Source organism: Eucyclogobius newberryi, unplaced genomic scaffold (assembly GCF_026437365.1).
Source record: "Eucyclogobius newberryi isolate DKJ021-1_F unplaced genomic scaffold, fEucNew1.0.hap1 SCAF_13, whole genome shotgun sequence".
In the NCBI taxonomy this organism is placed as follows: Eukaryota; Metazoa; Chordata; class Actinopteri; order Gobiiformes; family Gobiidae; genus Eucyclogobius; species Eucyclogobius newberryi.
Window position 1 is genome coordinate 10,803,962 of NW_027315757.1, and position 27,719 is coordinate 10,831,680.

Genomic DNA, 27,719 nt, shown 5'->3' on the forward strand with positions numbered 1-27,719 from the left:
GAGGTGAATATTAATAGAAAAGTATCAAATAGAGTTACAGTCCAATTAACAGCAGAATAAGACATTTATGTGAAATTAAGTGTGAAATACATTTTGATTGGCCAAATATAGAGGTCGGCTATGTATCGAAATTTAGATATTGGGAATGTTGTTTTGAAGATGTGCAAAATTAGAATATCAAGCATTGTTATACTATATATTATATTATTAATATATAGTTTTACTGCAAAAATAACTGATTGAAAAAAGAATAAGGGTATGAGGAGATATTTCTGCATTTGTGTGATACATTTGACTGACATTTCACATTTGTCTGCTAATTAAACCCTAACTAATACATTTAAAGACGAGTTTTAGACGGAATATTGTTTTTTTTCTTTTCTTATCTTCTTCTACCAATCAATAATTTCCTTGCGCTCACTTTGTCTGAATTACCAGTCCCAAATCACAACTTTACTTGGGCAACTTTACAGCCAATCAGGAACTGGCACACTGAGCTCAAGAGTGTCTAAAAATAAAGAAACGTCAGAAAACAAATTACGATTGCGCATCATGTTCTTGGGAAGCGTTTTTGTTTGTCACTACTTTGCATTTCAAAAAAAAAAAGAAAGAGTGCGCTCTGGGACGGGCCGTGACCACGGGCCGTGACGCGCCTCCCTCTTCCTGTGAGTGCACTCTCTTTCCTTCACTCGTGTCGCGTTTGCACTGCCGCTATCTGTCTTCGCCACGGGTCACGTCGTCCTCCCGCACCGCTCTGGGGCTCAACACGTCCCATAAACAACCACGAAACAGGACCAGAGTTGTTCAGTCGGACGAGGCAGAAGGCGGGGGTCGCTCTCACGCTCTCCCCGCACACGCGCCTCCTCCAGCGGCAGCATCTTTTAAGTGGAGCGCGCGCGCAACAGGTCCTGTCCTCCCGCCTGTCCTCCCGCCTGTCCTCCCGCCTGTCCTCCCGCCTGTCCTCCCGCCTGTCCTCCCAGCGACCATGCCGAGCAAAAGCCACTCCATGCGCCCGCGGCTCTGCACCCTGGAGAAGAGCGAGAACGGCTACGGGTTCCACCTGCACGGGGAGAAGGGCAAGACGGGACAGTTCATCCGCCTGGTGGAGCCCGACAGTCCCGCGGAGAGCTCCGGGCTGCGCGCCGGGGACCGCCTCGTCTTCGTGAACGGCGAGGACGTGGAGACCGAGAGCCACCAGCAGGTCGTGTCCCGGATACGCGCCACGGCGGGACTCCTGGAGCTGGTGGTGGTGGACCCGGACACGGAGCAGCTGCTGAAGAGACACAACCTGAAGTGTCAGAGGGAGTATGTGACCGAGGGGGTCCCGGTGGAGGAGGAGGAGGAGGAGGAGGAGGAAGAGCAGCAGGTGGATGAGGGAGAAGCGATGGACGCGCGGGACGCGAATGGGACAGAGAACGGAGACGTAAAAGAGGATGAAGTTGTCGTGAGCAGGGACGTGGAGGTGGCGGCGGAGAGACGCGAGGAGGAGACACAGGAGGAGAGACACGAGGAGACACAGGAGGAGAGACACGAGGAGACACAGGAGGAGAGACAGGAGGAGACACGCGAGGAGACACAGGAGGAGAGACACGAGGAGACACAGGAGGAGAGACAGGAGGAGACACGCGAGGAGACACACGAGGAGACAATCGAGGAGACACGCGAGGAGAGATACGAGGAGACACACGAGGAGACAATCGAGGTGACAAATGGGGAGACACACGAGGAGGAGATGCGGGAGGAGGAGGAGGCGCAACAAGACGAGACCCCGAGACAGTCCACGCCGGTCCCGGAGCAGGTTCACGGGAGCAACGGAGGCTTCCACAGCCACGTGGAGAAGAAGCTCAGCCTCAACTCCGAAAAGGTGCGTGGAAATCTGCATAAGAATGATGTGTTTATGGTACAACAGGGTGTCTTCTGTGTCTTCTTCTTTTTCTTTTGAAAGCAGTTATTTGATACAGTTTTCTAAAGGTGCCTTGGATCAAATCAACTCTAAAGAAACCAAATAGTGCCAGAATATTGAACAAACTATTACAGCATCGTAAACTAAGCACAGTATGGAACGTCCTGGAGGTGGACAATCATCTGCACGAGTCCATGGAAGTAGGAAGTCAAAGCCTTTGCATGCAAACAGATCGTATCCATGGAGATATACAGTACAAGGTTTATACTGTGGAATCTTATAGCTAAAGCAACAACATTTCTATGGCAACAACAAGCTACTCCAGACAATACAGGAGTCACGTTTGTGGAGATGCAAGTTCAATCACAGGTTTTATACATGTTAGTGCTATAAAAGCATCCAAAATGTAAATAAATCATAATAAATGTCACGTACTATGGCTTTAAGTGTAGTGCGTAACATTTATTTATTCTACAGTCGACATTGGCTACCTATGTTGACTGAAGCACATTGACTTTTCATGGCTGTTATTGGTTATATGCAAAATATAACAATGCCATAATGAAGTGAATTAGTTTGTTATTAATGTATGTTTGACCAAAGAAGTGCTCACAGTGACTCACATCAGTAACACATTAACTGACAAATAAATACCACAAAGGTTATACAAATATATTACATGACTTGCGTGGTGCGCCGTCATATTATATAACGCTCAACTTTCATTTTTTGTGGCCGCCATGATGTATTGTGCTAACTTGGCCCGCGTGTTCCAGTGCAGAGCGGCTGTGGGCACAGGGTCGTCCGTGGGGACATTTGGTGTGGGTGAGAGGACAAACACGCCAGTTCAGCTTCGGGACATTTGTTGAATATGATTATGAACTAAATATATTTCAATATCACCTCAATCGTCTGTGCAGAGATCTGTATGAATGATATCACATAATAATAATAATAAAATACTCACCTTTTTGTACACTCAAAGATCATTTACTTAGGAAATAGGGTGAATTGTTGTCCCAAAAGACATAATATATGCACAGGCTAGAGCTGGGATCGACCCGCTCACAAATACAGTGATTTGTTGCCATATTCAACAAAGTGATCACTGAAATGGTCCTCATATTGTGCTGTTCTGCCGTGTACATAATGCGTGACTCGCGGTTTGCATAGACAGAAAACAACACATATCTTACAAACCACGACAGGAAATAGCTCTGCGTCGTCTTTAAAACAAATCACCCAGAATGAGTTTGTGCGATGCTTGTTGTTATGGGCATGGATTCGTTCCGCTGTGGCCCCTTGTGGCCCGATTTTCTGGCTCTCTACTCTGACTATTTGTTGATTAAAAGCCAGCTGAAGAGGAGAAGAGGATTGGTCCAGGATCAGCCGTCGTGTCCTGGCCGCATCCTTCACTGGACTTTATCCTTCAGGCTGTTGTCGCTCCACTGTTGGCAGAGCATGGATCTGAAACTTATAAGCGTTTTGATTCGCTAATTGCCCCGATTAGTAATGTAATATGTTTTGCATCGCATGAAAAACTGTTGGTGGAAGTCTACGTTGTAACTGTCAGTGGATCTTGTGATCACTTGGTTTGGTTTTGTGGATCATTAATATGCGATCTATTGTAGAAAAAGCTTCAGTTGTAGTCATCTGGACTCAGTTTGAAAAAATAGACGTTTCGACTCTCATCCAAGAGTCATTGTCAATAAAAGAATTTAGATCGAGAACTCCGATATTAATACTGTTCTGTGGTAAGACCCGCCCATTGGGAGGAGCCTTCCTGAAGTAGAAAGAGTTGTTTGTTTCAACAGAAACTCCCCCCTTGTATCTACCGAGCTAGCCTATTCAGAATCTTAATGGGCTATTAGAATCCTCTTTGTCTTTGTGAGACCCTGGCACAACCACCCTGAGTACCTGATTAGCATCTGAATGTCCTCTACCTTTCCAGGGGTTCAGTAACCCATTATAAATAACAGGAAGATTAAACCTTAGCCCTCCATTTCTAAAAAATCTCTGCAGTTTTTCCGACAGTCTGCGTTGTAACTGTCAGAGATTTTTTAGACAACACGAAGTCCCTGTTTATTTTAAACCAGGAAACACTTTAAGACAAAAACTGGTTCACCCTAAGGACAAGTTGCCGACTCAAAAACAGAGCAATGCAGTTTATTCGATCCAATGCAGTGAAGAAAGCTGTAAAGAACGTTACATAGGTGAGACAAAACAGCCTCTACACAAGAGGCTTTATCAGCACAGAAGAAATACTAGTTCAGGACCTCAGAGTGCCGTGCATCTCCATCTTGAAGCCTCTAATCACTCGTTTGAAGACGGTGAGGTGAAGGTTTTAAGCAGGGAGAAAAGATGGTTTGAAAGAGGAGTCAAGGAAGCTATTTTTGTTAAAAAAGAAAGACCTTCTTTAAACAGAAATGGAGGGCTAAGGTTTAATCTTCCTGTTATTTATAATGGGTTACTGAACCCCTGGAAAGGTAGAGGACCAGGACATTTAGATGCTAATCAGGTACTCAGGGTGGTTGAGCCAGGGTCTCACAAAGACAAAGAGGATTATAATAGCCCATTAAGATTCTGAATAGGCTAGCTCGGTAGATACAAGGGGGAAGTTTCTGTTGAAACAAACAACTCTTTCTACTTCAGGAAGGCTCCTCCCAATGGGCGGGTCTTACCACAGAACAGTATTAATATCAGAGTTCTCGATCTAAATTCTTTTATTGACAATGACTCTTGGATGAGAGTCGAAACGTCTATTTTTTCAAACTGAGTCCAGATGACTACAACTGAAGCTTTTTCTACTATGGAACACGCCTGGACGAATGAGGGATTACACCGACATATGCGATCTATTCTTAAGTGCATTTTCTTGACTTGCGCCTACGTTGGTGACGTCTGACCCTTGCCTGTAAAGCCCCATAAAGAAGGTTCGAAGAGCGACGCCCCCTTCAGAAAACTGAGCAACACTCAACACTGGGGTTGCCATGGTTACAGGCTGATGTACGCTCCCTGTATGTGTGAGGTAGGCGAAAGTGAGACAAGTGCAGGGGAGGTGCGAAGAAGAATAATTGGCCAAGATTAAAGAAAAGAAGAGTGGGGCTGCTGGCGTCATGGTGGAGGAGAACACAAACACAGAGGCCGGTCCAAAGGTCGTCTTGTGTTTACCTTCCAGTAAAAATGTTACTCCTCCATTGTGGAGGCTGTAAAGGAGCTGCACACTCTTTCAACCATTATCAGGTTTGACCTGTGCAATAGTTTACTCACATACAACTGATGAACAACCATTGCATGCTCCACTGAAGGAAAGTAACAATTGTACTCAATTATTATTATATTATATCAACCTTGACGGCAATATCATTTTATTTTAAAGATTTCATTCACTTGGCCACAGTCACTGTAGCCGCTTCTGTAGCCGCTTCTGTAGCCGCAGTACTTCTCTCTTCTCTTCTACAGTGTCTACTTGGCTCGATCAATATGTTTTTTCCTCATATTGATCGAACATGGTTTTTGATAAACCATTTTATTTTGACATTTCAAGAACAAAAATTAAATATCTTTTGATATTGATTTCATGAATAGGAACAATACAGGATTTTGAGTATTGGCTGCAGACATCTTGAATCAAATCCTCAAGCGTATCATTGACAAACAGCCCTTGTGGCTACAGTCACCAGGACAGAACAATCAGATAATGGGTAGAAAAAGCAGATAACCCAAAAATTAAGATCTGATTGTTGATGTAAGTTTACTTGTACTGTACGTCTGGAATCGAAAGACCCAAAAACACCAGGTGACAGGAAACTGTGGTATTTGAAACTCAGAGTACAATTATGTTCTCCTACCAACTGCAATTTGTGCCACTGTATTATCAAGAAGTATCAAAAATACTTCATAGTAATTCTCACAGTAGTTAGGAGCAGGTAATTTTAATTATGAATCCTATAACATAATATTAGAAATGGAACTCTGCTATACTGCTAAACTTAACAGTAATATCACTAGCATCTAGATATTTAAGTTTGTACTGAAATGCGATTACATTAGCATCTTTTCTATGAGTATTATTGTGGTTGAGCAGCATTTGAGCACTTGTTTATGTAAAAGCAGCTGATTAAAGCCCGTTCTGAGGCGACGTGGTGAGCGCCTGTGAGATTTTCGGGAGGTCGTCTTCTTGTCCCCTCTCGCTGCTTACATAAGCCTGTCTTCAAGCGGTAATTACAGAGAGGAAGAGTGCTGGTGTCAGATGAAATGGAGTGCAGCGAGATGAGATGCGTGGGTAAATGTTTTTCAGCGGCGCACATGTGTGAGACTGGGGATGTTTGGGCATTACCTAGAGAGAGCAGACACATACAAAAGAACTCTCCGATGTGATTAAAGGCAAAAGACGGGCACTTATGAAGCCTAATCACTGCTTTTACTCTCGGCATTCAAATTAGGGCCATCGTTCCTCTTTACATGGAAAGTGTGGTTTCCTAATTACAGGTTCTTCGACATCTTGCAAATCTAACTGTTAACACATTTTCTCTAAGGACCCGCATGTCAAAGTATTCAGGCTGTAACTTCAGATTTTTCATTCATTCAAATTGTTTGCAGCCAAAAAATGTTCAGAAATACTAATGAGAACAACAGGTGGATAAAAGATGATGACAGCAAAGTGATCGACCCGGCAATTAAGAAGAATAAGAAGAGTTTAGCCGTGTTAGATTTTAAACATTAAATAAGGTACTTCAGACCCATTCTAGGCCTGACAGCAGCAATTTTTTGTGTGTGTTTCTTCTCTTAACCTTTGCGTTGTAACGTTGGCATTTCCCCACCGTGGGACATTGTGGCAGCAGCCATTTCTACGCTACTTATTCATTTTAGAATGGTGACGTGGAAGGCTCCGGGACCCCCGCTCCTGTCCTGCAGTCTCCAGGACACAGACCCCAGGATGCTAGCGCCTGTTTCCTCTCATTGTTTGGGACCGCGGATTCCTCAACCTCTTTGTCTCTTTGTGCTTTCCGATCCGGAACAGACCAAGGATCTCAAAATAGGAGCGCTAATGATAAGGATACAATTACTTAAAACTTAAAAAAAAAAAATATATATAAATATGTTGGTAAAATAGGAGTTTTTAATGTGGCGTCGGTATAGTGTTCGCACTCCTGTGATAATATTTTTTGAGCATTGTTCCCACACTGTATTTGAGAAGTATAATAAGAACACACAAAGTAGTATTACTCTTATGATACTATTTGTGCTGAAATGTCCTCTTGAGTCAAACGTGTACGGTTCCATTACTTACAGGATGTAGCAAAAGTTGCTTTTGGTTGGTTCCACTTCCAACTTAAGTCACACAGGGCAGTCAGGCCTGTCACATGACTGGCAAGGCTTATTGTCTTAGTATACACTTGTGTTGTAGGCAGGCTCTGAGCTGTGTTTAAACACTGCACTTGGCAGGACCTGATGCTTTAAAGCTCTTTTGCCCACTCTATTTGTCTAATGCACTTAATGCCTCTTAATGTAGTGGTCATAGCACCACGCTCCTCTCCAACCTGCAGTCCACTTGTTACATGGGTTTGCTGTGTGGGTGCTGTTATAGAATGAGTGTGAGAAAGTTAGGGAGGCTCCCCTGGCTTTCCCCTGCCCTTTGTGGATTGGTGTACTTTGTGTGTTTGAAGGGAAATAGCCCACATAACAAGACGGGGCGGAGGGGGTATTGTTCATTTGGAGGAGCAGTGTATTTCCCTTTTTGGCTTTTCAAACGCGAGAGACTGAAAGAGTTGATTTGAAAAGGGTGGAGTAATAGCTGTTGCACAATATGAGCGTCAAATAATAGAAATCTGTCCATTATATTGATATTTGCCTTTGATGTGAAGTAAAGCAGTATGCTATAGAAAAGTGGTTCATTTTCTTACGTAACATTCTGATTATTACCGGCCTGATACAGTGCAGCCGCAGGAGGAGATGATGGCTTTAGCAGCTCAAGTTTGTTCACAGTTTAATGAGTATAGCTGTGCATGTCGGAAACACAACTTTTATGACATTATGACAACTTCATCAACAAGTTAGACAAATATTTAGACCTTAGTCATTTCGTTGATTAGTCGACAACAGCAGAAAGAAGAGATTTGTGAGTGATCTTTCTGCTTTTTACATCCAAATATGACACTATTACTTCTTTGTATAAATTGTTGGTTTTGTGTGAGCTTGTTGTCTTGTGTGTGTAGTTTATGGAGATTCCTTGAGTCAACTGCTGCCCTAAAGTGTGTAATATAAACTGCATTGCTGTCAAGTCACTTCAGCCTGAAATTGCTGTGTATAAAGTATTGGTTGGTGGATGTGGAATGTAACTTAAATAATATTACTGTCCTAGTTTTGCAGTCAGCTTAAAAGAGTCCTGCCCAAATCCCTTCGAGGTAGGAAGACTTCATTCTGAGGGAGCTTTGCCCTTTGGAGAGCGCAGACAGTGGAGCAGCAGCAGGAAATGAGGGGATATTAGAGGCAAAGGGTAACATGCGACATACTGTAAGTCCAGGAGCAGAGCTGAAGCCGGGCCGCTCCCAGCTCAGGCCTCTCCAGTCTCTTAATACCAAATGGCCGTGTGTAAATGTCACGCTGTCATTAAGGTGGAAACGGCTCAGATGGAGAACGCTCGGGATAAAGGCTACAGTATGGAGAGATGTGACGTGAAGAAAGTACAGTCAGAGATACTGTTACGATAGAATCACAATTATTCACACCGAGTCTCTTTTGTACATACTCTTCACTATTTTACCACACATACAACATAAAACTAAAGTATTTTGGATACGGTTCGATTCCATTTCATTGTAATATAGAATATAAATTCCTATTATAGGTTAGTTGGTTTGAACTGTTCTGGCTGAGGGGTTTTTACTCAATTAGAAAAAAATAAAGAGAGAGAATCCTACAAAAAATGTCCGAGCTTTTAAATGTATTTCTGTTTTCATTTTTCTTAAAAGTGTTAATGTTTTTTATAACTTGTGTGCTGCTTTATTTTCACACGCCCCGGGTCGACCTTGAAAAAGAGGTTTCAATCTCAATGGGTTTTTTACCTGGTAAAACAAAAGTTAATACATATTCAGAATTCTAATTAATGTCAACTACAGTATATATTATTTTTGGGAAAGTGTCCCTCGTTGATTTTAAACTGTCAATTACTGGTAACACTTTTTGAGCACTTTTGCAATAAGACAAAAAACATTAATCAGTTTTGTCCTATTGATCAATTTTATTTTTGTAAACAAAAAATGTATTTTTTGTCTTATTAAAAATGAATAAATATGGCTTTCTATATAAATAACAAAAATAAACAAGACTGACTTTTAATAACTACCATTTAAAAAAAGTGGTGGACCGCTCCATTAAAGATAAGATAATCCTTTATTGTCCCACATGGGAAAATTTCATTGGTGCAACGCAGGAAGATACAGACCCAAACGGATCCTTGACCATTATCAAGGATTCATTCAAATTTGATTAATTGCACAGCCCTATTGTCAAGTGACAGTAATGTTGAATAGAGCTCCCACTAATCATTATTTTAGTTGTCAGCAGTTATTTTATTGATTAACTACACATTGAGACTTTTAAGAACATTATCAATCAAATAAATGTTGAAATAATGTGACTGAAGGCTTCTAGATGGTGAATATTTACAAAAAAAAAGCGTTTTCTTACGAATAATTTGATTGAACATTTTGATTGAATAATGCTGCTAAATTTTGATTGAATAATGCTGTCTCTGTCATAAAAGGTATTTTCTGATTTAGAGTCTGTACTGTCCAAATAATGATTACAATAATCAAAATATGACTGATTATTTGGTATAGTTCACTGACTCATTGTTGCAGCCCTAATGGTAAATCTTCCTGTTGATTAAAAGAGGACCAAAAGCCACTCCATTGATCTCAGGGCAGCATTGATACTTAATGACGTCAGAGGCGAACAAGAGGGCCACTGTCCGCTCCCATGGGGCCAAGGCCGGCACGGTGCAGGTCAGGGGTGCAACCTGAGCCCTGCTCGGGTGCGTGGGTGGGAGAGTTTGGCGGAGCGGCTGGTGAGTGGGTCCCATGGACAGACTGAAGGCTGTACACTGTCACATTCCTGTTGCCATTGCATTCTATTGGAGATCTATGAGAGCAGGACAATGAACCGGAGCGCCACGCCCTGTGCACGTCAGGCCTGTGCACGTCAGGCCGAGCCGGAGCAGGAAGTGACTCCAAAGAGGTCCTGAATAAGACTCGGCCCAAATCCCACTCCTTTACATCATTTAATTGACCATCAAACAAACATTGAGGTTTTCATGGCCTTATCTACAGTGTTGCCTCCATCACTGGTGATGTTGGTGGATTTGGTAACAAGTTAAGAGTTGAAGGTGTTGTACGGATGAGAATAATTTTAGCTACATATCCAGAATGGCCAAGAAGAAACAAAGACTATATATAGGCTGGTGGAACTTTAATGAGCTTTTAATTGTATCACGGTTTTCCCTTATAATCAGCTTAATCAAGTTGGGTTTTGATTCCTGCAAGTTTAAGTAATCCTGTATTGTCCTGCATCTGAGGCTTGACTGCTCAGAAAATTTTTATTTTACCTATGTATATCTAGATAGATATAGATAGATATAGATATTGAGTCTGGGTTAGTCCTGGTAAAGCATTTTGTATTATTTTGTTATTTCTCACAAAAATCTAACATATCAATAGTTATTTAATTGTATTAACTCAGTGTTGGGCATATTTTGTGTGATGTTGTTACAGTAGTGGCCCAGAGGCCTTGGACCTCCTAAAATTCTGGTCCTAGAGAAAATAATGTTTAATAGCCCTGCTATAGACCTTTTACAAGTTTGGAAACCAAAACATTCTAAATACATTCTAAAAGCAAAAGTTGAGCAGAATATAGCGTGATTTAAATGGATAAACTGGGATTAACCTCAGAACATCACAAAATATGAAAAGTCAAAGTGGTTTTGGCACTTACAAACTTATTTTACTTATTTTTTATTTATTTTTAAAGGACATTTCTGATGAAGGCAAATTCCTGATTTTTAGGTTTTTTCTGTTCAAGTAGTTTTAAACGTTATCTACTTATTCATAAATTATACTTTTTTTGAAGCTCAAATACAATTTTGAGGCTACAAAACAGTATTTTTCCATCCTTATAATTGAATCCATCTGTGGTCAGCTAATCACTGAAAATGTGTTATTGTCGACTGTTTGAGATAAATATGACCAAAATGTATAATCATGATCTATGTTATAGTTTAATATGCTTATAAATACACAGAAAAAGCATAATGTCTTCTTTAAAGTTCAGGTTAAAGTAACTCGTGAAACATGGCCACAGTATATACATTTTCACACAGCCATCTGTGTTTTGATCCCAGCCACAGTCAAAACAGCACAACCCCCTCATGCTGCTGCGATGTGACCAAATCCCTGTAGCTACAGATAAACTGTTGTCTTCCTGTAAAACACTGCACTTTGCCAGAGCTGTTTTTGTGACAATCACTGAAGTTGGTAATGGTTGGGTTCACTCGAATGCTGAGCGGGGACGGCGTTCTGGTCTGGGTCAGGAAAAGGATGGTGCTGGAGATAACTGGAGATTAGAGCATAATTCAAATTCTCCCATGTTGTAAATGCTCTAGTCAAATGATAATGGAATGTTCTCTTCTTACATTTACACAATTACAGTCAAATCGTAAGTGCCCTATGTAGGACCACCTGCCATTTCCATATCAATAGTAATTCTCTGGCTTTCATGATGAGGAGGTGGTCACCACAGTCTCCCTCCTTTACACAGGAGCTTTGGTTCTTTGAAATGTTTGTCTTGAGGTTGCATTTTACAGGTAAAATAAATAGCCTGGGTTAGACATAAAACATAAATCTTCTTGAATTAATTTGTCATCAAATAAATAATACGTCATTGAATTTAATAGCATTTTCTGGTGGAGGATCCATCACCTGCTTGTCTTTATGGAGATGTCATTGCAAAACATATCCATCTCTATGGAAAAAAGCAGTTACGGGTCAGATCTGTGGCGAGGCTACCCTGGTCACCATAATAATGCATGTTTTTCAAGCAATAGAAACACCTGTATTTTAATAAATGCCAGTTTAAAGCCACATTGTGAAGCTTTCCAGGCAAAGCAATGTCTGTGGAGTTAAAGCAGGACCTTCCACCAGAAAAGTGACATTGTTACAAAGTGAACCAGTTTAATGGCATTGAAAACAAAACATGCTGTTCTTGAGGCGACCTTGCTTCTAATCGTCTTATCTCAATCTGTGCTGTGTTGAGCGATAATTGTGTTTTAGGGCCCTGCTTGAAAACTCCATTGTAAGGTTCTTTTGGGTGTCTATTCTGTGGCCACTTTGTCCCATCCTCGAATGGATCAGCGGAGGACACAGAGGGACGCTTTGTTTTATGCCTGCCTCGCAGCTGGTTCAGCGCCGTGGCCTGAAACACAACACCCCGTCCCACCGCCTACACTTAGTAACTAGAAAAACCAGCCCGAAAAAAGGCACCTTTAAAAAAGGTGCCATTCAAATTAAACATTTATCAAGTCTGACCCTGAATTTGTTAATCTGCAGCTCATCCTGTCCTGGAGTAACTGCGGTAGAGCGCAGGTACATCCATGTTTTGAAAGAGAGGCTGCTTTGTGTGTCTCGTGCACAGGCCGGCTGAGTCTGACAGGTGCGAAGAGAAGGTGCGGTCGTAATGTTGTAGAGTACATCTGGGCATGTTTCAATACAACAGGAGACATGAAGGCTTCTTTATACTGATTACAAAGGTGATACACAAACATATTTGGGAAATTACCTGGACACTGTAGCTCACAAACTACAATATTGTAACAAAGAGCAAAGAGATAACAACAAAAGTTCTTTCTTGTATAGATTATAGACTATACAGAGTTGTGCGAGGGCGGAAAAAGTACTGAAAATGTGTAAAAGTACAGTTAGATGGCTAATGAAGTACTTAGTTACAAGAAGAGGTGGGAAACATATTTTAAAACATTGATAATATCGCAATTGCTGTTTTGGAGATTTACAACAATCTGAATATCGAGCATAATGCCTAATAAGAATCTTTAAAAAGGCTTGCAGTGTAATCTTTGGTAGAGCACTCGTCCACCAACCAGAAGGTCAGAGATTCGATTCCCACACTCCCACTACTCCATTATTTTTTGATATTTTTTGGCATGATTTAACACATATGATGGAAAGCAATGATGCAATTTAAGAGTTTAGCAGTTTTTGATTTTATGGTGTAAAACTGAATCAAGTTGCTGTTCTGTGTGATTGTGGAGAGGAGCCTGCGATGAGACTTTGATGTTTTACTACATTTTAGGTACAAGTATTGGTTTAAAAATCTCAATTTCAGTTTTGTGAGTATTTTGAATTGGTTACTTTTCATGTAAGTAAGTAAATAAAAATAAACAACATAGTATAGTACATAAGAAATATGTCAGGGCTACAATATTGTGTTAAATTTTGTTATAATAATACATTTCTTTGAGTACAAAATAAAGGCATTAGCAATAGAATATTTTCTTTTGCCGTTCCTGAAAGAAAGAGATTAATTCAACGTAATAATAACTATTTTATCTCACACAATATAACGAGAAGAATGACACGCCTATAGCCCCAGACGTCCTGTTCTCATCCCTGGACATAATAGTAGAGAATACAAATGAAGTGGCACATCTCGCTCAGTCTCACATCAGCGACTGCTCCTTCAGAAATGCTGAGAGCCAAAGCAATTCACTGTCACCTTGCATCAGCCGCAGAGACATGCAGATTGGAGCTGGCTGCGTCACACGGACAGAGACTTGTGGGAAGGTTTTTTTTTTTCCATGTATCAATCTGTGCTTCACTGTCACACCTGGAGCTGTCTCAAGGGACATACGCCAGGCTCCTGCAGAACACTGGGCCAATGCACATCATCTGGGTCTGGCTTCTATGTGCTGTAGAATGATGACTTAACATGATGTAAAAATAAGAACTGGAATAACAGACCATTTTAAGTGTCTGTATATCGCACTGAAATCAAAAATGAAAAGTATTTCCACAGCCGAGTAGTGCGTAGTCCTGCTGTTCTTGCATCAGGAGGATGTGTGAATGCTGCACAAAAAGGCCAATGTTGCTCCAGTATGTGCTCATTTTTGCTTTGAAATGGTTAAACACTATAACACGCTACAAATCAGCCCCTTTCAGTTTCAGTTTGTGTTTTTCTCCACTTTCTTAATTCTACAATCTACATTTAAACTGTTAAACTTAAATATTTGTTTATGTGTTTAGAGTGGCACTGTAATATAGCGGAATAGCTTAATAGCTTAATCCTGACAATTCTACTTCAGCTATTTAAGATAACAGTGTGTTATCTCTCTCATTGTTGTTGTGTGAGCCGCTCTATCTTGTCCCTTCAATTACATCATGAAGAACACCAGAGGCATTTCATGTGAGATAAACTAAACACACACAGCCACACACACGCACGCACGCACGCACGCACACACACACACACACACACACACCATTGAATCTTAATTTACACTTGGCTGGACTTTAGCTGGAGGGTTTCATCTGTCGTGTACGTTTGGGTTGGGTAAAAGTTAGAATTACAGTATGTGCATGATACATTGCCAGTATTAAATGAATGAGAGGTGTGAATAATGGAATCATGCCATGCAGTCATGTGTCAAAAACTTAGAGGAAGTATTGTGAACAAAAGATCTCAACCGCAATTCATCTATTATATCTTAATCTACCCACGCTTCCTTTCAGAATACAACAAACTAATGAAGCTGGTGTCACATTGAAATATTTCGCATTTGTCATGTCAGTTCCAAGGGAAGTGCAGTAAGGGAAGGTGTGTCAAAAGTTCCTGTTCAAAAAAAAAAAAAGCGACAAAGAGAAGTCACTGTCTACAATTATATCCTTTATAGAGTTGCCCATGAGATGAAAAAATCCATTCCCTTTCAGATATTGCATCATACTCACAAGCAATTAAGGCCATATTCATGTGCATATAACTGATGTAAATAAGAGTGTTTACTTACCATTAATATTAGTATTATTTAGTCTTATACTAGCTATTTTTACTCTACTTTATTTTATTATTATTTTATTTTTTTATTTTATTTTATTATTATTTTTCCTCCATTCCCTATTAAGATATGAGAGTTTTTTTGTTTCGTTTATAAGAGTTCTTCCTTTCCCCTTGTATCTACTGCGTTGTAACACCGAAATTTCCCCATGTATGGACAATAAAGGATTATCTTATTCTTATTCTTATTCACTGATACTGTAATGATTTTGCCACACATTGCGCCGCTATAGACAGAACATCTGAACACCATATAACATTTCAGGTCAAAACTGCAGGTCACAATTCTGTTTGGGGCTGTGTTCCTGTGCCAGTGCAAAAACACCCTCGTATCAACTAACAGTGGGAGTAAACTGCCTCGTGTGGCGTTTTGGTTGTGATTTGTGAACGTTCAGCAGATTCCACACGCTCTGGAGACACATGGAGATTCTTGTGCCGCCGCTGCCCATCGAAACAAGCTCCTGACTGTTTGTCCCATGCTCAGCACATAGACGCCAACATCCAGAACGCACTATACTGGTTTTATAGGTTATGATTTTCTGACATGAACAGTATGCGTAACTTGTGTGCCACTCGAAGCGATGGCCCACTCTTCTCTTCTCAAGAATATAATTAAGCTGCAAACAAACCATAAATTGCAGCCTGTTCTTTTCTCGTTTTTGTGAGCTAGTGCCAGATTGCCATAGTTACAGTGAGTTTTTAGTTTCTGCACATGACGCCAACCAGGGGCTTTCCAATGTTAAAAAATAACACCCAAAGTTGTCCTTTTGCACATTATTACAGAATGATCCATGTGCTAAAATAAAGTAAAAGATCATGGTCTTTGTAGTTCCCTGCCTTTATCAATGTTTTTAGAGTTATTTGTTCTTCCCAGACTCACATGTTTGTTACAGTCTAGGTAAAAATATATAAGATTATGTATGTAAAAAAACATGGTCAAGAAAAACAATTTTGAAATAACAACAGCTTGAAATTCTTTGCTCAGAATCATTTAGACATATAGACCGAGTCCTCCTCCGGAGCTGTCTCTATACTGGTGTAGCATAATCAGTTAAAGTGTGATGGAGTTCCATGAAGGGCTCTTCACAGGAGCAGATCTGATTGTCCTGATGAATGCTCAGCAGGCAACACGCTCCTGCAGACACAAAGACTGAGCACTCTCAAAAGAGATGCCACTGACACTGACTAATCTGCAGCACAGGACCAGTTTGGATCCTAAACTCATCTGGAAATGTCACGTTCCATAAAGATTGACATGATTCCCATTCAATACCAAGAGTTAGCTTATTTCATGTATCACAATCAAAATGAAGAATGTAGACATTGTTGACTTTGACTTTTAATACATTTCAGCCATGTTTGTATTCCATCTGTATTTATGAGGTTTAAAAATGGGTGACTTTTCAAACATCCTGACAGTGCTTCCTCCAGTATATGAGTCATTCACTTTTCACTTATTTATAGCTAGATTCATTGTTTTACCAGCCAACTGAGGGTGGAATCTGGACTGTTGAAAATCAGGTCAGATGTAGAGATGAAGACCACTCTGACCTGCTACTGTGCTCCTCCACATTCATTTGATGACATCTGGACTTGACATGAACTTGTTTGCTCTCTTGTGACCACATCAGTGTTCAATTTAGGCGGTTTTGATGAACGAGTCCCGGGAGCTGACCGCATCGCATCCACCAGTTCTTCCTGATTCAATATTTTTTTAGGAATCAAATCTGCATTGATAAAATGTTACGTAGTGAATTAACTTAAATCATGAGTCGAGAGATTCACAGATAATCCTCTGCCATTAAAACATGTGGTTTGGAGAGAGCAGAATTCAGGCTTTTCAGGAAATAATATTTCCTTGTGTTAAGGTGCAATGATTAAATGTCTGTGTTGTTTATATTTGAAACTCATCCTACAATGTTTCAACCTTAACTTAATAATCATAGTGGCATTTGACCTGTTCGCAGTCAAGTCCTGGAAGATGTTACACCTCCTTTTGCTAAATAAAGCCCACTGCCTCATTTATACAGAGGAAGGGAGTTTTTTTCCTGGATGACAATATGGCTTTGACTCTTCCTGCCATCCCAAAGTAAGTTGTTAGACGGGACAGAACCATGCGGAGCCCGGCCAGAGGTCGACGCCCCGGTTCTATTGTCTTTCTTGGGTCCAACACCGGAACTGCTTGGCTTCCACTTCCCATACCGTCTCAGTCTCCTCCCTTTAGCTCTCCAATCACACGCTTCCTCGCTCCTCCAAGACCCCTTTTCCTTCCTGAAGCTCACATGGAGTCCAAGTTTGTCTTAGTTAAGTCCATCCATTGTTAAAGGGCCTTGATAATCCAGCATGCAGCAACAACCTGCATGTTCAACCTAGGTGTTATATTCATGGTTAATGAGTCGCAGGAGTTATCCATCATCTTTGTTCCACTAGTTCTTCCTGATCCAATGGTTAAGGTATTTTAGGACTCTAAACTGTATTGACACGATGTTGCATAGTGAACAATCTTGTGTTTTCTTTGTTGTAGGAGGAGAGCACAGGATTGCGGCCGCGCATGTGTGTCATCCAAAGAGGACCAAATGGTTATGGGTTTAACCTCCACAGCGAGCGGGCCAGACCGGGACAGTTCATCCGGGCAGTGGATGAAGACTCGCCGGCTGAAAGGGCAGGACTGCAGCCTCAAGACAGGATAGTACAGGTACTTCAAAGGGGGCAGGGGGGTGGAACTGCAAAAGGAAGTGACGCTTGGATGAAAAAAAATCTGCCCTTAATGCGCAAAGCTCATAATATGCACAGTCTGAAAACAAATTTGGTCCAAAAAAAAGCAAGGCACAGTTACCGTAGTCGGGGCAGGATATTAAAGAAGACAACTGCAGCCTGTATGTTTTGCTAATATTAGCCATTCAAAATGTAATTTTGATACAATAGCAATTAATCTTTCTGTCTCTGTCAGTAGTTTTTCTTTGTAGAGGCCACAATATATCTAATGTACACAACGTTAACAGTGATTGAATCATGTTGTCTTGAAATTCCACTTTTTCATGCTATATGGGAATATAAATCTTATATTATATGTAAGTGACAATGTGAGACTGAACTGACATCTTCACCTATTTGTATTTGCTTATAAATATCTTATAGAATAAATAATAAAATAAAATAATCTGAGATATTCTTCAGTGCATCTGTGGATATTTCACTAGATGTTAATGAATATTATGCATGTATAAAGCATTGTATATACGGCCACACTTAAAAGCCTAATTACTTAATTTAGAACATTGGGATTGGAGGGCATTGTTTCATATCTTGTAATTGTTTTAAGCGGTATATGGGTAGATAATGTAGCATGGACATTTTTGTGAAAAAGGCAGGAAGTCAGTGTTTGTGGAGCTGATAAGTAACGTGAGAACAGGTGATTACACACTAGTATTAGGCTTTATTGTGACTTTTTAAAATACCCGTACTTCGACCTTTACTTTGTCATTTAGCAATAATATTAATATTGTGGATGGAAAACATGTTCTTTTGTTATTATCAACATGACACTAATAAATAGATGTTGTACATTAAAAGAATTTTAAATGAAACGATCATCAGAACTATTTGTAAAAGAATGTAAGTCTGTTGGACGACCTTACCATATGGAATTGCTCAAATAAAAACATTTTGAGCTCCAAAATTATGTAACACACATTATAAAAGCTGAACAATTATCACATAATCTAATAATTACCTAATTAACTATTTATTTCTCAAGCATTTTCATAGATTAAAAATGTATAATAATATCTTGTGTACAGGCAACATCAAGTCAAAGGCAAAGAGGATAGGATTATGGATTATAGAACTTCAGCATTAAGGATCAAGTGGATCAAGATTGGGGTTTTTCCAGTCCCCTGACTAGGCCCCCAGACAGCTCCACCACCCACAGAGGAGCGGCCCTTTACACAGCCATTGTTGCCTCTGTTACTGGCCCCAGCAGTTATTGTCCAGCCTGCTCTGTGGGACTGGCTTAGATGTGCCGGTCCACCCTATGACCTAAACACACACACCCTTGGAGACATTTCTCACATGCTTTCCCATGGTGCTTTTTCTTCCAGAACATTCAGCCGGTCTGGGACAAAGCCACCTGACATGTACAAAACACCATACCAGGAAGTGGTATATACCAGTAGATGCAATAGGTTAATCTAGATCAAAACAAGGTGACACTATTGCAAGACAGACAAATGTGTAAGAAGTAGTAAACATCCTTAAAGATTTGGAAAGGAGTTGTTTAGAGGAATATAAGTTATTTCCAAAGTTGTGTAAATGGCACTGACAACTTACTACTGTTGCTACAATTATAATGATTTCTACAACTACAGTAGTAGCATTATGTCAAGGATTGTAATTAAAACACTCCCAAAAACAAAATGTATTTGAATAAGAAAGTTAGAAGTGGCCTAACCTAAGTATATTCTCAATAAAGTGGGCTACTCTTAGTTTCTTCCCTGACTATCCACCACAGCATGCATGATTTTAGCAGTAAATCTGAAACATCCGGCATGCGCCTGTGTGTAGACAGCAGATTTCCTGTTATGGATTTATGACGGACAAAATGCTAATACACAAAACCCCAGGGATCCAAAACAGGCACTTCCAGGTACAAATCTGACAAATAAATATCACAAATGAATCATAATATTCACTAAATATTTGAAATGTCTAGAGTTGGGCCAAAAGGGTGCATTGAAAGCCTGTTATTGTATGAACTGGCATTGAGCACAACAAGATGAAAGTCACTGCGGTATACTATCCAAGTTGAATGTCTGTCGTCTGTCAGGTAAACGGAGTGTCTGTGGAGGGGAAGACCCACTCACAAGTGGTGTCAGTCATAAAAGCTGGAGGCACTGAGACCAGACTGCTGGTGGTGGACCCAGAAACAGATGCCTTCTTTAAGAGGTGTAGGTTAACCCCCAGAGAAGAGCACCTCACAGGTAAGAGCGCTCATGTCAACATCTAACCATCCGAGACACACGATTGTGATTTATTTTGTTCTGGAAGTGAACACTGATTGAAGAAAATGTAGCACAATAGCAACATTTGTCAAGAATCCTATGCAGATTTATGATCCAGAGTCTGCTCCACTCCAGAAGCAGAAGACAGATACTTTGGCAACTCGTCTAAACAATTGCGAAAACATTGGGCAAATATTTCACGATCACAATGAAACAAGTTATTTTTAGCTCCCTCAGCAGTTAAAAAAAAAAGAAGTGAATAACAGCCATTAGCTAATAAAGTTTTACAAGGCTTTTAACAAGTTTCGGACCATGGCGTTCTTTCTGTGTGCTTTTCTCTTTCCGTGTTGTTTCACGTCCACGCCAAGAAACACAGACAGCACAGAGACAATTGCCAGCGAGTGCAGACTTCCTGCCCCCTGCGCTGGTGCCCCGGCTGGTGCCCTGCAGGGAAAGTTAATCTATTGGACATAAATAGAGCAGATCAGACGGATCAGAGTGGAGCTGTACTCAAAGATTAGCCTTTTGTGACTCATGTGTTTTATGTGTTTTATGTTATATGGTGTTATCTGTAAGTGTTTATTGGTATGGTCAAGGTTTTCAGTGTTTAACAGATATTTTATACAGTTACAAAGTAAATACTGAGTTTATATTTGTTTTATTTGGTGGAGTCAGTGGCGGAAGAATGTTATTAAAAGTAGAGATAAAAAAATGATAGTAAAAGTACCACGGAAAGTAAGTAAACTGAAGTACTCATCAAGTAAATGAACTGAAGTACTCATAAAAAAATGAACTAAAAAGCATTAAAAATTACATTTGAAAAAGTATTTCACTCAGATTTTTGAGAACTATTAAGTTTCCAAATGTAATAATTTAGAGGAAAAAATTGCTGATTTTTTTTTTTTGCCACAAAAACAAATAACTTTTTCTTTTGTGTGATTAGGACCAGAACTCAAAAACTTAAGGGACAGTATCATCATAAACATGCAAAAAATAGAAAATACAGATAGGTGCTCTTAAATGTAGTGAAGTAAATGTGAGTAAAGTACAGATACTTCAAAATTGTAAGTATTTTACTTTGTACCACTGGGTGCAACATATAAACTCCTCTAGAGGGAGCCATCACACAGCCTGGATGAGTCAAATATAGTTACATTTCTGAGAGATGGAAATTGTCTAATACTGTAAATATACTTAATACTTTTACACCATAATCTACAGTTATAATATATTGTTTAAAAGTGACACATCAACCCTACAAATTGAAAGTCCAAGTGTGACTATTAGGTTTTGGTACAGCACCTAGTTGGACAAGACTCAAAAGTGTTTATTCTTCATTTGCACCTGCCTGCTCGGACTCTTAACTTGAGCATGTTGTCAGTGCACTGGCCAGATAGTTTTGTCCTGGTTTCCAAGGCGCTAGCTTCAAGAGGTCTCTCAGCCCTCCATCAGAGCTTTACTGGGGACTTGGAGTGGCCATAGAAAAACAGCTGCTACCAGCTCCCTAGGTTTCATTAGCTCAGAACACAATCAGGAGGATGGAGGGTAAGAGAAGCAACATACTTAATCTAACTTTCTCATGGGTTGTTTGGACAAGAAGGGCCATGTAGCTATTTGATACTTGAGGAACGATTGGAGAGGAAAAGAGCATGAGGTGGAACGCTGAACATCTTCTTAAAGATATAGTGCTGGTGAATAATTCACAAAGTGTCCATCGCTTGTCTCTATGTAAGAAGCTTGGTGTAGTGAAAGGTGAGCTGGAAGGTAGAGCAGCAGCACTAGCACAGACCACAATGGGACCTGACTGTAGGTGTCATTAAATGGACAGTAGGACTATTATTCATATCGGATCTGCAGGAGATGTTTGATAGCTTTGATTTGAATTGTAAAGTAATATTGTTTGTTGGTTTGTTTCGTCCACAGGTCCACTGCCTGAGCCTTTAGTCAACGGGGGGATCGAGGACAAGGTTAGACACATCACTTGAAAAATGATCTGGTTAATTATTGTATGTATTTATATGTGCGTGCGTGCGTACGTACGTACGTACGTGCATGTGTGTTTGGATATTTTTTAAGAATACCATGTGTAATGACAAATAATCAAAAATAAATCAACATTCACAATTCACAAAATTCACAAAATCAATAATTCATAAATGCACATACTGTTTAGAGTCTAGCCCTTGGAGATAGTGTACATTTTAGGGAAGATATGACATGTAAATGAATTTATGCTGTACTTAAACTGCAGTACTTTCAATTAAAAAGTAAATGTAAAAAATTGATACAGTATAAACCTGTGGTTTAAACTAATGGTTTAATAGCAGAGAAAGATGTAATTACACTTATTTGAGCAGCTGTCAATCTTACACGCCTCAGCTTTCAGGCACAATATTGTGTATTGTGTTCTCATATGAATATGAATAAAAAACAACACAACACAAACGTTTGTGATTGCTCCACTTTTTTGTGTCTTTCTTTGTTTAAAGGCACAAAAGTGGCTTGTTTTCCCCCCGTGTGTCTGTGTAGGTTTTCCCCAGGTTTCTTCTTCAAATAACCATGCAAGTCAGATAAGGCAATAATGAAAATATAAGTGTTCAGATTTACTGGATTTCTGTCTTTGAACTTCTTAAAGTACACACTCAGGTTACAAACCCGAACTCAGGTGACAGTGTTGATAAGGAGAGATAAGTCCAGCTCTGACCACAAAAAGAAACCAGTGTTTAGTTCAGGACTGCAGTGGCTGAATGGTTTCCTCAGGCGTACGGCCAAACATGCAAAGTGACCCCAGCTTCCCGTTACCGAGGGACTGTATTTGCAATGTTAGGACGCACTTCCTTGTATTGTTGCATAACAGCAGGTTCAGGGCTAGGCCAATGGTACAGGCCAGCATTATTGAAAAAGAAAGATCTGATCTGTTAGCTGACATTAAAAAAAACAGAGGTCGAAATTAGATTAGATTAGATTCTCCCTTGTTTTTGTGTGATGTGTCTGCTGTGATTAACTGTTTCTTTGTATTCTAAAAACTAAACTAAAAAAGGCATAATTCAAAAAGCAATTATTACAAAATGTTAAATACAGTACACATTTCTGATTCTGTGACTTTATGGAGAGCAGATTGTGGTCAATTAGAGATGCAACACTGTCCTCATGTGGTGCTGAATGGTATTGCAAGTGTAAAACAACAAATGACCTATGGTAAACTACCTTTTGTACTAATCTAAAAAAAACTCCTTTCACAATAAAATATATTGGAAGTTAAATCTTTATACAAGAAAATAAATTGAAGAGGCTCCTGTGCATTGGGTGTACTTACCCGTTACCTGCTTAAATCTTAGACATGAAAGGATTTAGCTACTTACCTAAGTTATGTTGTACTTACCTTTTACATGAGATACTCAAACGTTTATATACTTACCTTTTCCACACGGAACACTCAACCGTTGTATACTTACCATTTGTGTGTTTACAGGTGAATGGCAGAGACATAAAAGAGCCAGAACAGAATTCCAAACTGTCAGTGAGTCCTTCCCCATCGAACGCTTCATCCAATACCTCCCTCACGACCCCCCCAGTAAACACCCTGCCTGAGGTAAAGCAAACGACCGGACGATCTTCAAACGTGTTACTTGGTCAAAATCACTGACCGCTGTGTTTGTGTTGCCCAGGGTCTGGTCACCGACGCCATCCCAGCACTAAACCTGAGTCTGCAGCAGGTCAAGGAGCTCGCTCGCCAGAAGCGCTCCAACAAGAGAGCCCCACCCATGGACTGGACCAAGAAGAATGAACTCTTTAGTAACCTATAGGGGACCGTGCTGATTAGACGCAGAGAAACGGACTGGTTTTACTTATTGGAATGAAAAAGAAGGAGATGGATTTTGTAAAATATGGTCGTATCACTTTAAATCTTATTATATCTCCGATGTGTAATGTATGATATGTTACTAACTCAAAGCGATTAATTCACGTGAACAGTGTGAAATGTAAGTGGGTTTTTAGGCCCTGACAATCCCTGCTGGCCAGAGCAGAAAAAAATAATGGATGAGACCTTAAGGTTTTTACATCAACCTCATCAAATCAATCTGACAATCAAGACTTCAAAAACCTTTCCAATATTTTCTCTATATTAAATACAAATAACTATTTAAGCAGATCGCATTACATTTAATAATGATCTTTGTATTTGTTGGTCTGCTACAGCTTTGAAAACTGGAATGTACATACCTCTAAACATAATGTATTTGTATTATATATATATATATTTTTAAAAATGTTGACTGACGCTCTATAGTCTTAAGTTAGATTCAACTTTGTCTTGCTATATTACCTTCCGAGTGCACTGTAACATTGCCATGACAAAATGTCCCCAGTGAATGATCATTTATACACGCATTTTTGTCTTTGAAAAATATTTTATCTATAAATTAGTCTATATGAAATGTTTTTGCTTTTATAGATCGAACGTTTTCTAAAATTTCAGAATCAATGAAGGCAAACTGATCTTAAATGTGAGGAAATCTTTTTTTGCTTGTGTAAGCTCTACACACTTTACATTTTAATAAATAAGTCACTATTGCTTTTGAGGGTCTTCTTCATAGTTGTAAAGTGTACTGTGTAACTTTTCTGGTGGGCAGCCTGCTTGTCTCTATGGCGATAGGTGGGCAGTCTGCTTGTCACTATGGAGATGTGATAGCTTTGCCTTAAATGTTCCACAGTATGTAACAGTAACTTATTGATCCAGCATTTATTAAATTACAGGTGTTTTTACTGCTAAATAACCTTGTATTCTTTCTGTTAGCGGAGTGGCCTCTCCACAGATCTGACCTGTACTTGCCATTGATATCTCCGGTCATATGTCACTTCATGTGCCACCAGAATACAACAAAATATTGATTCTGCCGAAAGGATTCTGATGATCTAAACGGACATCTCTCGACCCTTATTTTTCGCAGTTTTTTCTTGTAACAATCCCGATCGAATATCAGGATTTAATGTAAATATTCACCAACTTCTCCGTCCATGGCTGCTGTGTCGTCAGTATCAATATTTTGTTGAATTTTGGAGCAACAAAACAATAACATTTTAACAATCTGTATCTCCCGCCTTTCTGTTATCACTGTTTCCACCTAAACGGGGTGCGGTCGTAGCGCTAGCCCAAAAGTACCCGTTTGACTGGAGACATCTATCGTGGCGTCACCTGCTCGTCTCTATGGAGATGTTTGAGAGTGTGATGGTTAAAACAAAGTTGACATTAGTTTTTGTCTGAGGGCTCCACAAGTGTATCTAATTAAAGTCTGTAAAGTGGCATTTCTTTGTGTGGAGCCTCTCCCAGTCTTGTGGCATGTTTACTCCACAGCAGGCGCTCTTGTTTGTGGGGCTGTGGTCTGTGGTCCTCTTGTATCCTCCAGCGTGTCACTCTTCTGTCTCCAGCAGCTGTTCCTGTCTAATGGGCCAACCTTTGTGCCTCTTCCCTCTCCTTCCAGCCACAACTGTCATTATCCCAGCTCACTGTCACACTGCCTCTTGGTGTTATAATTAACCTAATTGGACAGTGTGACAGTGATGGGAAGCGGGGTGAAACAGGGTGAAAGTTCATATGTAAACACCAATGGCAGTGAATCAATCAAGAACAATTGCATAACTAAATGTACTTGCAAAATGCAGTCAAGAGAAGAGATACGAGTATTTTCATAAATATACAATCATTTTACATACAAAAAATGAAACATAGATATATTTCTATGCATTTCAGGTCCTGGAAATTGCACAAAACTTACATTGGATAGAGATATTTGTGGCATCAATCTGCTTTTTGTTTTTGATTTCACCATTTCTTCTGCATTTATTTATAAGATAGGAGAACATTTATCACAAATTAGAGAAGGAAAAATGACACATGCACTAGTATAAGCTGGGTTTCTGATTTCTCTTTAATTCTGGGATGTTTGAACCCTAAAGTATGTCATCAAAAACCACAGTGATTTGAGAAAAGTAAATTAATTCTGAATACAACTAAAAGAAAGAGTATCTGTACCAGAATACAGCTTCTAAAAATGTGTATTCTGAATAGGTATTTTTGGTACATGTACACACTAACTATAGAAATATTGTGCTAGTCCATACTAAAAATTACATAAAAAGTACCATATTAGTTGTTGCTACGGTGTTGGAATTTGACTTTTTCCAGTTTTTGTTAGGGGTTGGCTCTACAAACTTGTCTTATTCTTCTTTTAGCTTAAAGTCCTTTCAATTGGCAACAATCACGCTTTAAGGGTTGAATAATGGCACCACTTTCTGAAGATGTTGAGATAAAATACATTCACTTTTATGTTTGCTGAACTTTGTGCCAGTTTTTGTTTCATGTGGATAGGCCCAGTAATAACAGAGCAATGAACCATTAACCAGGTCAACAAATCCACAATCTGGAGTTTACAGATGATTTTGAAGGTTGTGACGCCCCAACAGGAAAGCTTTATAATACACTTTTAAAATGCAAATCATAAAAATATATTGTATTTTGTGTTGATCGTTATGGCAACAGTCCTAATACCTCATCATTCAGAGGACCATGGGAGGCTGAAATCCCATTACAGACATAAGACAACAAATGACCTTATACTGAAAACGTACCTGTTGTGCGTGGGTCTGGGATGGTCACTTTGGGAATGGTTTAAGATGCTGAGGGGCAGGTGGACCTTCACCGCTGCAAACCAAACAGTCGGTTTCCAGGCAACAGTGTCCATCGGGGGTCCTTGTAAGGCCTGAGGCAAGGGGTCACCCAACTCCACTTCCAAACCTCCAAGTAGGCTAAAAATAGGCCCTGTGTGTGGGACAGCCAGGCCAGTGAGAATCTGATGGATAGAAACACAATAAAGAAGATAACAGTGAATTAACAGAGTTAAACAGCAGGTTAAAATGTCATGTAATAAACGTGAAACTGAAGGAACAAAAGGCTAATCTGAAATTACTATTACTATCATCATATGATTTAATATCTGTGCAAGAAAAATACAAACTCTAAACGTGTCATATAGTATTAAGATAGTTGAAAGTACAGTGTTGTAATTTGGAGCTTTCAACAAATGTGTCTTTCACTTAAAAGTAAAGAAGGGAAAAAATATTGTTTTACAGTGGAATTACTTTGAGCAGTCTTTAAGGTTGTTATTGCTGTAACATGAAGAGTTTGTTTATTTTGTACAAGATAGGTGGTAAGATTTAAGAAAACTTAATTGATTTTTTTATTAATTAAATTAATTTATTAATTACATTAATTATACCAGGTCAGTTTCAAAGGCAAAGGCAAAGTTTGCTAATTAGCTTCTTAGCAGGCTCAAGTATATTTTAATAGATCCATGGAGCTAACTCACTGTTAGCCACAGCTGCTAGCGCGGCTAGTGGAAGTAGCCTGGCTACAACTTAGCTTTTTACTTTTCAAAGTATTAATAACTATAATTTGCGTATACTTTTATTTTGCCGTTTCGAGTGTTTCTTCTTCTTCTATATAATATGGAAAGGCCTCCTGAAAGTAAGTCCTGCGTTGCAAGTCTGTTGATGCTAGCAGTATTAAATCATCACCTATAATTTATAATAAATTACCTTAAAGTGACACGTGTATTTTTCTGTAAGGTGGCGAATCACTTGTGTAATTTCATGGGAAAAGAAAGTTAAAACCACACTTCTGAACATTCTTTATG

General features: G+C 39.7%; 1 protein-coding gene across 1 annotated transcript; it reads left to right on the forward strand.

Annotated features, from left to right (window-relative positions):
- Positions 1 to 959: 959 nt before the first annotated feature.
- Positions 960 to 24,601, forward strand: LOC140357951 (Na(+)/H(+) exchange regulatory cofactor NHE-RF1-like). The gene is made up of 6 exons (XM_072442542.1): positions 960 to 1,864; positions 17,550 to 17,720; positions 19,851 to 20,004; positions 21,949 to 21,992; positions 23,498 to 23,617; positions 23,694 to 24,601. Exons 1-6 carry the CDS (start codon positions 986 to 988, stop codon positions 23,829 to 23,831), a joined length of 1,506 nt encoding a protein of 501 aa, XP_072298643.1. The 5' UTR covers positions 960 to 985; the 3' UTR covers positions 23,832 to 24,601.
- The last annotated feature ends 3,118 nt before the right edge of the window (positions 24,602 to 27,719 follow it).

Bases quoted from the DNA above. Each gene is read 5' to 3' on its own strand.
- LOC140357951 (XM_072442542.1), top strand. From the start codon at position 986: ATGCCGAGCAAAAGCCACTCCATGCGCCCGCGGCTCTGCACCCTGGAG. The intron at 17,721-19,850 runs GTACTTCAAAGG...GTCGTCTGTCAG, and splicing joins CTCAAGACAGGATAGTACAG to GTAAACGGAGTGTCTGTGGA. The intron at 20,005-21,948 runs GTAAGAGCGCTC...TTTCGTCCACAG, and splicing joins CAGAGAAGAGCACCTCACAG to GTCCACTGCCTGAGCCTTTA.